Raw genomic sequence first — 14257 nt, forward strand, 5'->3', positions numbered from 1 at the left:
AACCCCAGAAGCATTCCTAAAGTGCCATCCTTGGCAGTGCATCCACACGCCTCTCACAGCAAAGCCCATCAAACCCCAAAGCCTCAGAAGGCTTCTGGTGTTTCACACCAAAGCTTCAAGAACTCAGCAAATACTGAAAAAAAAACCCAACCCCAACACCAAAACCTGTATCCCTTAAGCACAGAAAAAAGCTGCACAGCAAAATAATCTTGTATGGATGGACATCAAGTATCAGCTCAACTAAAAGCCTGGAATGAGCTGCTCGAGCCCAAAAGCCGCCTCGCAGAGATGCAGCTTCTGTTTGAGGCACAGAAAACTTCAGAGCTCTGGGGCCACAGCAAATAATGCTGATAAAAAGGAAAGAGCAGCCGGCTGGCAGGGAGGAGCGGGAGCAGAACAAGGAGCCCGGAGAAGATCACGGGCTGAAGATGAATCGTGTCTGAAAGGAGCAGCTTGGCTTTCAAGTGAGGTGTGAGAAGCCTCGTTCCCGGGGACAGCGTGGCTGCAGAGCAGCCAGTACAGCACCCTCGGCAGGGCTGGATTTAAACTGGAGTTACTGGGCTTGGTTAAGGAGTTTATTGCCATTTTGACACAAAGGAAGCATCTATGTTTGCTGCCTGCTCTGTGAGAGAGGTCAGGAAGGGGGATGATCACCAGGACGTGGCTCTTGCCTGACTGACACGGAACAGCCCCCTGGGGTTCCAGGCACAGGGACCGCTCCCAGCCAGCAGGGCTCTGCCCCACACTTGTTCTAATGATCCACAGTCAATCCCTCGAGGAGACAATCAAACCAAGAACATGTGTAGTTTGCCTAATAATTCCTGGATCTTCCCCACGGAGACTGACCCCTGTGACACCGACACCGGCCCCAAAAGGCTCAGTGACCAGATATCCACATGGTCTGAGCGTGCTACATGATTACAAGGAATTAAACAGGCCCTGTTCTTCTCCCCCTCGCTTTGTGCCAAGGTGAGCTGGACTGCCTGGTCTGACGTTTCATCTTTGTGCTCAGTGAGCAGTGCCTGAACTCACCCCCTGTGAGCGGCCCTGCAGCACCAAACCCCCACGCTCTGACTCCATAACCCAGCTGACTGCTGGGCTCCAGGTTAACATGCTGCCACCCCTTCTACCTGCAACAGGAATCCTTCCCACTGCGCTTTCCTCCCCGCTCTCATCTTCACACAAGCGTGTGACTCCTGGATGTGAACGCGCCGCGACAGAACCATTTCAAAGCGCCGGCGATCAGACTGGGCTGGCTGCCTTTAAGCCCAGCTCCCTTTAATTTCTCACTTTTGTTATCTCTTGTTTATTGATCTGAACTATCCATTACTGCTCTTAAAAGTAGCGCCCACTGGGAGCTCGCCTGGTGCTTCCCCAGACAAGGACAAGCCAGCCAAACATCTTAAAGAACTGGAGACCCGACGGGATTCGGGAAACAACAAACCCGCAGCAATGCCACACTCCTGTCCAGCAGCTGCACTGGGGATCACACCCACCGTGGAAATCAGCTTAAATCTAAGTCTGTGCCACCTCTGCAAATAACAGTTGGATGAATTTAGGAGACCTGAAGCAGCGTGTTTGCATTTGCTGTGTAAAGGGCAGGGCAGCCTGACTGCCTGTCTGTGCCCAGCCTCGGATGGAAGGGATGCTCGGAGTCAGAGTGAGCGAGCTGCGGCCACTGGGCTGATATATTCCTTCCTTAGCTACAGAAATTACCTGGATTCCCAGACACCTTCACCTCCTGAGCTGGGAAACAGCCCCGCACACTTCCCCCACCAGGAACCCTTTTGGTTTTGGTCAGTCCTTCTGCAGCCTGGCTTAGTAACACAAGGCATCAAATTCAACCTCCAGTTTCTAAACAGGAGATGCTTTGTAAACACGTGCACACCCACAGATGTGTTTTACAGGACACAAGGCTTGGCTTTTTAACTCCCAAAGAAAGTCCCACCATCACAGGTATCGCTAATTTTGGGAAGTAAGCAGAACAACAAGTAATACTGAGATACTTAGGAAAATCCCTCAAATCTGCTACAAACCCACATCAATTTGTCAATGGCTATAGCACAGCCCCCTGTAGATTTGGGCAGAACACAGCCATGTCCAGAGCAGGAATCTGGACCAGAGACCCCCCCTTACCTGGTTCTCCCGTGCCGGTGAGCCGGGCAGTGCGTTCCGCCCGCTCCTCTTCCCTGTCATCTGTCAGGATCGATGGCAAACTGCAGGATGACTCCTCACCCTGGACAGGTGACCCATCCCCACGCTCTCCTGGAAGGGTCTCTCTCAGCACTGGCAGAGCCTGCAGCATTAAAAACAGAAATGGCCCCAGCCCGTTATTCTCCACATGGAGCGTTTCCCGACACACCTTCAGGTTCATCTGTACTTCCCAGGGAGATCTGCTGTCTGCTCCCTGTTCATTGATCTGACAAGGAGTTAGAACAGAAGACAGACAGAGTTCAGTGATCAGAGACAAAGAAGGCAGACCTGCTGCTGGTCATCATTAACCTTCCACAGACCAGAGGTGCTGACAGGGATGGAGCTGACAGACTCAACAGCTCTATTTGTGCACCAGGAGCTCAAAGGGCCCTTTCTGCACCTTCCCCTGCAGCCCAGCTGTGCAGCACCACCACCCAGTGGGGCTCCCAGAACACCCAAAAGCCCTCAGAGAAAGAAGTCACCACCACGGGCCAAAAACACGTATTATAAATTGTGGGTGCTCACCTGGCTGTCCTGTGCCTCCTCACCCCAAGCCAGCAGGCTGTCAGACGTCTCCGACACTCCCTCCAGGGCCTGAGCCCGGTGCTGTTCCAGGAGCAGGGAATGGTGGCTCAGGTGACTCTGCAGCACGTCCGTGTCCCTGAGGAACAAAGCCGGGGACCCCCCGTGCACATGACACCCATCAGTCTGGACAAAAGCCATCACATGTTTGTCACTGAGCATTTTTGAACTGAAAAGCAGTATTTAAAGGGGAAACTGTAAGAAGCCACTTGTGACTTCTGCAAACATGTGGAAGTCGGGCAGGGGTGACCATGGTCACGATGTCTGTCCCTGTCCTGAGGCTCAGGATCCAGACACACCTCACCCTTCCTGCATCCCTATCCCAGCCCTGAGGCCTCCCTCCCTCCCTAGGGCACAGCTGAGCACCCACCACCCCAGGCTTGTCTTTTAACCTAGAAAACCTCAGTACTGCGACCTTGTTTGCTAAAGACGTTTGTTTTTCCAGTTGCTCCGGTGAAGTTTCACAGAGGAGTGAATTCCAATTAACTCCACAAGTGTTTGTCCCTAAGAAACCATTCAGGAGACACAACAAGGTATTAGTGCTGGCAGGCGTATCAGCCTGGGCAGCAGAGCCAGGTATGGGCAGAGAGCCCCTCCTTCAGCGCTCAGAGTGCCCCGATCCTGCCAGCACTTGAGCACCGCAGAGCCTGCACCGGGAGGGAGGGCTAGACAGGAGCTGAGCAAGGACAGAATGGAAATTGTTCTCATTCCCGTGTTAAAGAGACTGAAAAAAACACAACCAATTCTTGCTTGTCCTTGTGGTATATGCACTGGGAAAAAAAAAAAAAAAAAAACAAACACTTTGGATAACTGCACTTTGCTGTTTTTAAAGGCCACGGGCATCTTCTGCCTGGCAGAAAAATAAAATTGCTGCTCAAAATCATATTGCCTGTCTGTACATGCCCAGGCCTGGCATTGCAGATCACAGGAGTGACTGCCTGAGAAGTCTCTGGAGTTACTGCGTTGCCCTGCCAGCATCCCAGGATGGACAAAGAGGGTTTGGAGCCCCCCGAGGTGCACAGGTATTGCAGATGCATTCCCATCGCAGTCCTTGGAAAAAACACATCCTCGTCTGAGCTTTTCAGAGCAAACAGCAAAACCACACTGCCTGAGCTGTGTAGGAAGGGAAAGGAAAAAAAAAAAAAAAAAAAAAAAGGCACACGAGCAAACAAACCATCAGAAAAATGAGCCCGGGCTGGGATGCCACATGGAAATTACCCCTGTGCAGAGCAGTTTAATTCCTTCACCTCCACAATCAGAACAAATCTGGTGACCACCTACAGGTATGGGGACAGCCCGGGGACCTCAGAGGGGTTTTGATGAGGCTGCACCTCTATAATGATGCAAATGAGGACTTATCGACTGAAACAATGCAGCGGCTAATCCTGGAACAGGGGGTGTAAATGGCTATTCAGGGCCCCGGCTGCCGCTTTGTGGGGCTCCCGGCCCAGGTCTCCCCCCACCAGCGATGAACACCCCAGCTGGGGCACGGGGAGTTTTATTTCTCTCCCCCGTGTGCAGGAGCTGACACGTTTCCACAGTTAACCCCGGCTGGCACTGCCCCTGGTGAGGGGCTCTGAGCACAAAAACCCGCCTCCTTCTTGCCCTGGTGTCGAGCTGTACCCAAAGTTGTGCTTTCCCTCCCAGTGTTGGGCAACAGTGAACAATTAAGCGGGAGCTGCCGTGCCTTTAGCCGAGTTTCCTAGACATTTAATAAGCAAAACAATGCCCGGGGGATCACATAGGCAGTTAAACAGTGCTTTCTCTTTTCCCCCAGCCTTACAAACCCTGTATTCCAGCGGCAGGCTCCTTTCCCATTGTTTTCCTCCCGCTGGGTGGTCCTTCCAGGGTGCCACTCGAGAGGGATACAATAATAAAAAGGGAAGGGGAAGGAAGGGACACCAACATAAAGAAAAACAAAATGTATGACAATCTGCAGCAGGCTACGGATCAGAGGTCAGCAAACAAGAGGTCCTTCTCTTTTACAGGTTGCTTCCTGGAAACAGTCTGATTAAGCTGACAGCTTGAATTATGTGTTACATTTTGTAATGCACAATCCATCTGTGCTAAGTCCTCCTCAATGCAGCTGAAGCAGCACTGGCATAAGCTCTGCCTTTTTCCACCCCCTCAGCACAGGCCTTAAAATAGTCATCATCTTTCTCCACACTAATTCTCAGAGACCCTCTCCCCCCTCCCCGGGTTTAAGCCTCAAAGAAAGGGCTGGATGCTGGAAGGAATGGTAAGAGGACACAGAGCCTTTCCCCTTGGAGTCCTGGTGCCTTCACAAGCCCCCACATGGTGGAGGCTGAACATCAGAAAACAAAAACCCCCTGGGCTCACGTGGGTCTGCTTGTGAAAACATCCAGATCTTGTCAGGACAACCACTCCTGTAACTGGGGAGGCACCTGGAAATGAGGCTGAACTCATCCTGAGGTAACACATGACCTGCCAACTCTTAATGGTGGGGAAAAAAAAACCAAAACTCCTTAAAAACTGGCATCGCTGCAGTAAGACAGGAGAGGTGTTTGCTTCAGAGACGAAAACCTGTGAGCTCCTGGCACACAACCAGGATTCTGTTTTGTATCTGCAGTCAGCCGTGGTCTCTGCTCCCTTCAAGGCCATCCCCTGTACCCCTTTCAGATAATTCCCCAAAAGTGCACCAGGAGAGGGAACGGTGCTTCCTCTGGATGCCACAGTGACAACACTGCTGCAGGGGGAGAGCCCAGGTCACAGGTATTTTGACTTAAGACAACAAATGCACAGAGCTTGACACGTTTCTTCAGCCAGTGGAGGAATTTCACAGGAGAAAACCACAGGGGCTGGAATTACTGCTGTTTGAATCTGTGGCACGATGCACTCTGACCACAGAAAGCTGCATTCTCATAGTCTGTGACACTTGTACAATTGAAATTCATGTACTAATCACTTGGAAGCTTTTCCACAAGTTCTTTAGCTCAGTGATTATTCTGCAAGGCTCGAGGGTGCACACTGAATTTTGGGTGCCTTGGAAAGCCCACCCGGTCACAAGCACAACAAGGGAGCTACTGCCCCTCCCTCCACAAGATCCTCCACTCCCTGCCAGTTTATCTGCCTTTCAATTTTCAGGTAAAACAAATTAAATTCTGTATCTTTGCTGCAGAAACAGCCAGCAGTGGTGACCCCACTCCTCCGGCCTCGAGAAAGGGCAGCTTTCAGGGAGGAACCCTCGGAGCCTTCAGCCACACCCCGGGGACAGAGTGGTGGAACCTTGTGTGTGATTTCCCTGGGCTCTGAGGGAGCTGCACGACCTCTCATCAGCCACGGAACAGTGAGGCCTCCCCAGGGAGGGAACACAGGGTTAAACTGCCCGTGCGCAGCTCCCAGTCCTCTGGCACAGACCGGGCACTGCTGTGATTAACAGGTGTGATACAAAGGAAACACTGGGTAAAAGCTATTTACATGTAAATTAGGTGATGTTTCCACAGCAAGCAACAGCCCGATGCAAATGTGAAATGATAAAGTTACAGAAGTGTCTGTTTCTGCTCGGCTGTCACCTATTAACACTCCAACCAATCCTGACGTCAGCACCAACACCACACGGCTGGGAATGCTGGGGGAGTAAATGCACTGAACAGGTTGGAAAGCTGCAAACCACCAAGATGGACAAACTCAGCCAAGTGGCAGGAGAATTCATTCCCCAGGAGCACTTTAGCCCTGTTCCCTGGGGTAAAAGCACTGCTTTCCTCTGTACGTGGTCACTGCCCGATGTCCCACAAAAACCCCAGTGGGGGCCTGAGAAGGGGTTGGGTGGTTGGCACAGGACACGGGGAGGGGACCTGGGCCAGCCCCAGGGACCATCTCACAGTGGGCACTGCCCTGCTGGGATGGGGATGCACTTCCCTGTCTCATGAGGGCGTTGCAAGGCCGAAAATCCGGCTGTGATTGACGTCACAGCCACTGTTCTGGCACTGCCGTCCCTGGCCACACAACCCCACTGATGTCACACGGCACCAGAGGACATGCTGTGGGGCTGCACTGCACTGTCCTTGCTCTTTTTCTCTTTCCAGACAAATGGTCAAAAGATTGAACCAACTGGAAGCTCTAGTTCACACAAAATAGGCTGTTCAGTAAAGTGACAGGTCCTTGCCATGCAGAGCCACCGGGGTAAAATTTGTGTACATTTAAAGAACAGTCACTGCATTTTAACAAAACACCCTTCACTCGGCCAGCTCTGATCAGAGGGAGGTACCCGAGCCACTGAACCCCCAGCACAGGTACAAAGTCCTGCAGGACAGGTGAGAACTTGGCCCACCTGCGTGGAATTCAGTGCCCTGACCAGCCCGGCTGATCTGCAGCCCCTGGAGCAGGGACAGCGAGTGAGCAGAGAGAAAACAGGGAAGGCCATACCTGTCTAGTGCTGAGCTGTCTGAGGGCTCCTCCTGTGCTGGGGTACAGCTCAGTGGGGGCAGTGGGGAGCCCTCCACAGCCTGGGCATGCCCGTCCCGCTCCTGCTGCGCGCTGGGCGTGCTGGGCGTCACCCCCTCCTCTGCACTGCGGGACACCGGGAGCTCTGCACTGCTCTCCTCCGTACCAGCCCACCACTTACTCGGGACAGACTTGGATCCTGCAATAATAAATTAAAAAAAGTAAGAGGAATTCGTTATTCTTCCAAAAACATCAGCAGGACCAAGGACTGTATCCTAGTGTAAGAAACGAAACCAAGGTTACACACACTTTGTGTTCATCCTTGTCCCTTCACATGTGTGTGTGTGAGCATCCATCCATCCATCCATCCATCCATCCATCCCTCTGTTTCCCTTGGCTGGGGGTTTTCCTGCCCACAGCCCCGTGTCCTTCCACACTCCTCTCACAAGGGGGAGTCTGGGGAGGCTCCAGCCTTTGGGGTTTGGGAACAAACCTGGCACCCCTCAAAAACCACCCTGGCACAGAGGCCAGCTATGAGACCAGATCAGATCTGGAGGAGCAATCAGAGAAGCTGGAAAAAGCTTTTCTCAGGGCAAAAGAGTGCAGCCCAAGAGGCTCCAATCGTTCCCAGTGTTCAAAGCTTGCAGCAGAACACACATCTGGAGGCTCTGAGACTCTGCAGTTCCTCGCCTGCTCTCGCTGCCATACCTGGAACACTTCCCTGCAGCTCTCCCTCCTTGGGGGTGGCTGGTGTGGGATCAGGAGCTGAGGAGATGAGCTGCTGAGAGCCCTCCTCACTGGCAGCCAGGTCCCCGTGTCCCGCTGCTCCCTCAGCCTCTCCACCAGCGCTCTGGCTCTCGGCACCCAGTCCCTCAGGGGATGGGGGCTGGGGGGGTTCCTGCTTCATTCCCAGAGCTCCTGAGGCTGACACAGCTGGAGTGGGGCAGCCCAGGAAGGCTGTTGCTGGATGGTGCTGTTCTCTTGGCACAGCTGTCTCGGTGCCAATCCCTGCCTGTCTTGCAGCCTGTGGCACCTGGAACACACAAGTGGGACGGGGTTGAGGGACACTGCTGCAAGTGGAGCTTCTAGAGGATGGCAGATTGGTTTCTGGAGAGAAAAATCATCACAGCATTCAAGTGTTTGCCACAGCATTAATGTTACACAATCCCTTGGCATGCATCCCGTGCATCCCAGCGTGAAAATGAGGGCCCAGACCTCAAGTGAGCTACAACAACCTGTGGCAGAGGCTCACTGCACCCCCAACCCACCAAAGGGGGCCCAAGCACACAAAGGACTCAAACCCACCTAAACAGGGACTGGTTTTTACAAAGAGTCAAACCCTGAAGATGCCTTCTGCTCCTGCCTGGCTGTCAGACCACAGCACAGAGCAAGGCCAGCTCCTCAGCTCACACCACGGCAGGGGCACTGCCTTTCCCTCCTGGGGCACCCACCAGGCACATTCTCAATGGCACTTTCCTCCAAAAACTGTTAAACTTGCACAAAAAAACAGGTCCAGGAGCACAACCACTCTGCTGCTAAATGCCAGTGTTTTAGCACTTGCCTTTTTTTCTTTGCAAACCTACTCAATCAGGACAATTTAGGAGGAGTGGCTACTGTCACCACCACTACTGCAGGGTCACCACCAGTTTATGCAAAGCCAAAATTAGCCATCGTAATGCCATTGTTCACACTAAGCAGGGCTTCCTTTCCAGCCCCAAATCCCAGCAGGACAATTTACAGTCACCTCCACACCTCTCCCCTCTTTCAGTGCCTGACCTCTCCCTCCCACACAAAGTCAGCTGCCGAGCCCAGCTGAAAGGAAACAAAGGCATCTTGTCTGCTCTGTGACCAAGGTTCCTTAAAAAAGCTCAAATTCCACGTAACAAGAAGCAGAACAAAAAGCCATGAAGTTATTTTAAGAAGCAGCAAAGGTTTGCTACTCGGATTAAGTTCACAGCTTATTCCATCACCACTGCTCTCAGGTTCCTCCTAATTAATTAGCTGGTGCTTTCAAATGCCTCCTGCCAGTCCTGCATGGCTTTGGCAGCTCCTGGATGCAGTGTTCCAAAACAAATGGAATTCAAACAGGCACAAGCTCTTGGCAGTCACAGCAGACACATCCCTAACGAGCTTCTCTCGGACTGCAGGAAAATAATCATCCCTTCAGCACCTTTGCTTCCTCAGAGCAGAAACGTGACAGATTAGGTTGGTCCAGGCACTGCTTTTACCAGCAGAACAGTTGCAAACCTGGAGGTGTCTGGCCCAAAACAGCCACCAAATGGCTGAACCTCAGGTCATCCCAGCTGGGAGCTGAACAAAGTCTCTGCATGAACACACCTTCAGTCCCTGCCTGGTTTGGAGGTCAGGCTTCCCACCATCCTCCAGGAACAAAGCCCACCTCTCTGATGAGCATTAAAGTATTCAGAGATAAGAAAAGCCATTCCACTAGGGCTGACAGAAGGGCCCAGTGTGCCCTGGCAGCAGACAACCAGGTGAGAGCTCTGGAGGGCAGGTGCAGTGAGAGGGTTGTCCCTGCCAGGCGCTCCCTCACCTGGGAATGTCCCTTTCCCAGGGAAGGGGGCTCTGCCACCCACGGGTGTTCCTGGGAGGCACCCACAGCCAACAGACACAGCAGTGCCAGCCTGCACGAGTCCAGCATCTTCAGAAGGCTTCAAGGAAGTGCTTCCAAGCTGAAAAAGCCAGACCTCATAGCACAAAGGTTCCAGGAGCTCTGCCAGCTGGGATGGACCTCCTCAGTATGGGACTCCTGAGCTTAAGGACTCCCACGAAAATTGGGACCCCAGAAGGGTGCATATCCCACATCTCAAAGGTGTACCAGGTATTCCTGATGGTGTTCAGGCCATTGGGACACTGACCATCACTGGAAGACCATTTCTAGGATTGTCCTTAGTCGCCAGGATGTGTCAGTGATGGGCTCCTCACACGGACCCTGGATCCCAACCAGCCTGAAGGAAGCCACCACAATTGCAGTGCTGGTACGTGGAACCAGGTCTGTGATCTATATCCTGGATATCCCCAGTCACAGCATGAGCCTCTGATGTTCTAGTACTCGTGGTAACTTTTCCATGGGTTAGAAATCCCAGCTCCCACGCCACCTGCTCTAACTGAGCAACCCAGCATTCCAAAATAAACTTGTCTTTCCCCACACCTCCCCATTCCAACCACAATTCCCACCCTGCTGGAGGCCTGGCCTATATAGGTCAAGGCTGCTCGGGTTCATTGCTTTGTATATTACAGTTTAAAGAATGCTCTAAATTCAAGGTTTTTAACTTTTTAATCTATGGGGAAAACTTCCTATAAACTCAGATTAACCACTGCTAATGCACTGAAGAAAGGAAACCAAAAACCTTCCTCCTACTATAAAAACAAAATAGTGTGGCCTCTGTTTCTTTTCTGATAAGAGTCTTAAATACCAAACATTTAACTGCATAATAACATTCCCTGGCAGCCAGCAGCCTGCTTAGCAGATACATAAAGCAGGTAAAAGGGGAAAAAGTTAATTTCTTGGCTGAATGATTCCATCGGTAGCTATAGGGCAAACTAGAAAGTCTTTTAGTAAAGTAGCAGTTGATTCTTCTATCAATCTGCAGCACACACACTCTTCCAAGGAATGCATTAAATATGAAAATCATATCCCGTTATCATCTGTTCCCAGCTTTCAGCCCAGTAAGCTCCCCTTAATGAATGCTGCAGCCTGAGGGACGCGCTGCCGGCTCCTCGGGATAATGGAGAGATGCTCCCGTCCTGCCTATCCCGGCGCCGCCTGGCTGAGGGGCTTCCACACACAGTCACAAGTGACTACTCTTGCCAGCATGCTCCAAGTTATTACAAGATGTTTTTAGACATTTCATCTAAAAGAGCTTTGCTGCTTTTTAGTGGAGGAAACAGCTCTGGTCTTGAACTGTATCATTTATATGGAGATAGGAGGAGGGATTAGGAGCCTGCATTACTGCAGATATATGGCAACAGATATTTAAGTATTCCTTGTCAGTCTTTTTGTCTGTTCCTTAGATATGCAATCTCCTTCTGCTCCTTCTGAGGAAAGGTCAAAACCCACAGGATTACGAGCACACCGCACGGATCCACCGCTGCATTTCCACAAACACCCCTCATCAGGAACAGCCCCCCTCGCTCACCACCATTTGCACACCATCCAGCACGGGAGTTATAAACCCCAACAGGATGTGCATAAACAATCAGCGTGGTTTGTTTTTAAATTCCAGCTCTTTGGTTGCAATAACTGCACTTTTTAGCCAGGTGACTCCCTAAACACCGTTCCACGCTGCACACGCCGGGACCAAAGCCCCCACAGAAAGCACTGCCTGCTCCTCCGTGCACAGCTCTGGAATAAAGCCCATTCCCCCCCATTACCTGCTCGCTGGATCCTTCCTCCTTGTCACCTCCTGCTGACAAGCTGCCCTCTTGAAGGGATAACAGGCTTTTAATTTCCCTTCCATACCATGCCTAAATGGGAACAAATCCGTCACACAAAACTGGAGGCCAAAACCCACACACCCCCCACCCCAAACCAACAGATATTACTTTGCAAACTGTGCACCTTTAAATGTGAAGTCCTTGCAGCCTTTTTTCACTCAGGCTACATTTAAAAAGCCAGAGATCCCATTTTGTGCTCATTTCTCTGCTCCCCTGCCCAAGCAGCGTGGCCCGTACACAGCCTGCTGCAGGGCTTTCAAGCACATTTATTCCTTTGCAATTTAGGATCCTCCAGAGCGGCAATAACTCGCTGACTCAAACTGACTGCATCCCAGCTGTCAGCTGTAACACTGAATCACTGCTGCCGTGTGCCCAGACAGCGGATGAAACAGCTTCAGAATGTCTGTCCCCACCCTGCCACTGGCTGAGCCCTTCCAGGGAGGATGCAGGGCAGCTGTTCCAGAGAGCAGCCCAGCGGGACAGGCCCCCTGTCTGCTCCTCCAGGCCCGGCTCTCCCCACTCCAGAGTTCAGTGGAGCAGCGGTGACGCGCTCGGAGCACAGCACGGGCAGCACCTGCAATTAATCCTGTTTGTTCCTAACTGCAAACCCCAACAAGCACGTCAGGGCAGCCTGAAAGCACTTCAGCAGCTGTTCTGTTCCGCAGCAGGTAACAGGCATGGAAACAAATCCTCAACACAATTCACTTGCCCAGCCCTGCCCTTCGCTCCAGTGGTGCGTTCAGCTCCCGGGGAAGAGGCTGCTCAGGAAAGCGTAAACGGGGAATTTTAAGAAACAAAACCTCACCGTGTGAGAATTAGGGATGCTCAGAAGAAGCTCAAATGTAACTCCCAAATTTTCTTGAAAGCTTAAGTGAATTTATTTGTACTCCTAAAAATTACTGGCCAAACTGCAGGCAAACACAGGGAACAAAAGTGCATCCTTCAGAAACAAAAGAAGTTTTGTGAGCTACAGCCACATAATAAATGTGCCCAGAGTTGTGATAAAGCATTCCTAAAGGGCATTCTCTATGGAAAAAAAAAAAAAAAAGAGAAAACAGTCATAATTTCTGTGTACTCCCACGATAGATTAAATGATTACATGCTCCATAACTCTTCTGCTTTTCATAACTAGCATGGAGGAGGTGTCATTTGTTCAGTAGCTCAGAAAAATAACTCTAACTTGGCAAAGATGAAATGGATGGCACAGGAACATCAAAATGGAAGGACTGAACAAAACCCTACGTGCAGATCGACCCCTGGCCTGACTGGGACTCACACCAGGGTGTCAGAACCACCACAACCTGCCACTGGTCAAACTGGTGGGCACTGGGGCTGCTGAGGAAAATAAAAATCCTTGAAAACAGCAGGGCAAAGCTGGGACCACAGCACAGCTCTTCCTGCTCTGCTTCAAATAACAAGTAAAAATCCGAGGGAGGGGAATCACACCCTCTCCACAGACAGTCTGAACTCTGGGTTCACTACAGTCGGGAAAAGATGCAAACAGGCACTACCTGGGTTCCTGTTGTGTGAGGAATAAACACAGCTAACTGTTTCTGAAGGATGCCACCGCTCATTTCCCTCCCAGACTGCGCTCCCCCCCAACCTGGCTCCATGTTATCAGTGGCAAGAGCACAAATGGCAGTTTCGTTTTTAAAAATCTGAAATCACCACCGTACCATACCACTTTGCCACATCCCAAATTGTTTGTTGGGGAATAGCAAGACAATATGATAATAATAATAACATTTTTAAGAAGTCCTCAGGGCTTGACCTTTTTTATAGCAGTCTGTTCAATCTGAAGTGCTTCAGATCCCGTCTGTCCTATGACCTGAAAGAGGGATCCTGATCCATTTGCCTCAAGCAGCGGGACACACAGAAATCTCTTTACTGGTACAACAGCAGCAAACACTAACGAATGTATCAAGTCTTATAGAAAGTTACTTCCATCTTCCGAATCATCTCCAAACCTGTGGTTTCCATGTGCTCCTGCAGCCGGCGGAATTCCCGGCGGTAGGAGCGGTTCCGCCGCAGAGCCGACTGCTGGCGCTGGGATACGGCTGCCAGGCGCTCCTGCAGCTCCAGGGACTGCACCTGCACCCTGGGGGGAAGGACAAACCGGACTGAGAGAGCGCAACAAGAACACAGAGGCATCTGCTGCAGTCACTGCTCCTCACCACAGTAACACTGACAGGGGAGCTGCCCCCGGGCCCCCAAAACACACGTTCTTCTGCAGGTATACACACAGGTGTGCCACTCCCTACAGCTCACACAGGGCTCTCTGGTGTTCCAAAGGGTAAATGTATTAAAAACCCCATGTACGTGTGTTTTATGGGGGTTGTGTTCTTGTATCACGGTGAATCACAATGAAAACTGCACCTGGAGGAACGTGTGTTCTGGAAGCCCCACGAGCAGCCACAGCCAGCCTGAGCTTTCACAGCTGCCTGAATCCATGGTGCCACCAAAACAGGTGCTGAAAATCCATCTAACCCAGTTCTCACCCACCTACCAACCACATTCCCTTTCACATCCCCTTATCTGGTACCAGGGCAGCCACACAGCGTTCCTGCCAACGCGGGGAAATGGGAGCCAGGGCCATCTTTTTAAAACAAAATAACCTCCAAGG

General features: G+C 51.5%; 1 protein-coding gene across 1 annotated transcript in view; it reads right to left on the bottom strand.

Annotated features, from left to right (window-relative positions):
• KIZ (kizuna centrosomal protein) overlaps positions 1-14257 on the bottom strand; it is a 29551-nt gene that overhangs the window by 12115 nt on the left and 3179 nt on the right. Inside the window, exons 3-8 of the mRNA XM_027903481.1 lie at positions 13576-13732; positions 11572-11664; positions 7888-8212; positions 7162-7378; positions 2719-2854; positions 2137-2296 (exon numbers count right to left, since the gene is read on the bottom strand). Of these exons, the coding sequence (XP_027759282.1) occupies positions 2137-2296; positions 2719-2854; positions 7162-7378; positions 7888-8212; positions 11572-11664; positions 13576-13732 (1088 nt within the window). The remainder of the gene's footprint in view (positions 1-2136; positions 2297-2718; positions 2855-7161; positions 7379-7887; positions 8213-11571; positions 11665-13575; positions 13733-14257) is intronic.

The sequence above is a fragment of the Empidonax traillii genome, unplaced genomic scaffold (assembly GCF_003031625.1).
Source record: "Empidonax traillii isolate 1590-97213 ecotype Southwest subspecies unplaced genomic scaffold, ASM303162v1 scaffold970:size295518, whole genome shotgun sequence".
In the NCBI taxonomy this organism is placed as follows: domain Eukaryota; kingdom Metazoa; phylum Chordata; class Aves; order Passeriformes; family Tyrannidae; genus Empidonax; species Empidonax traillii.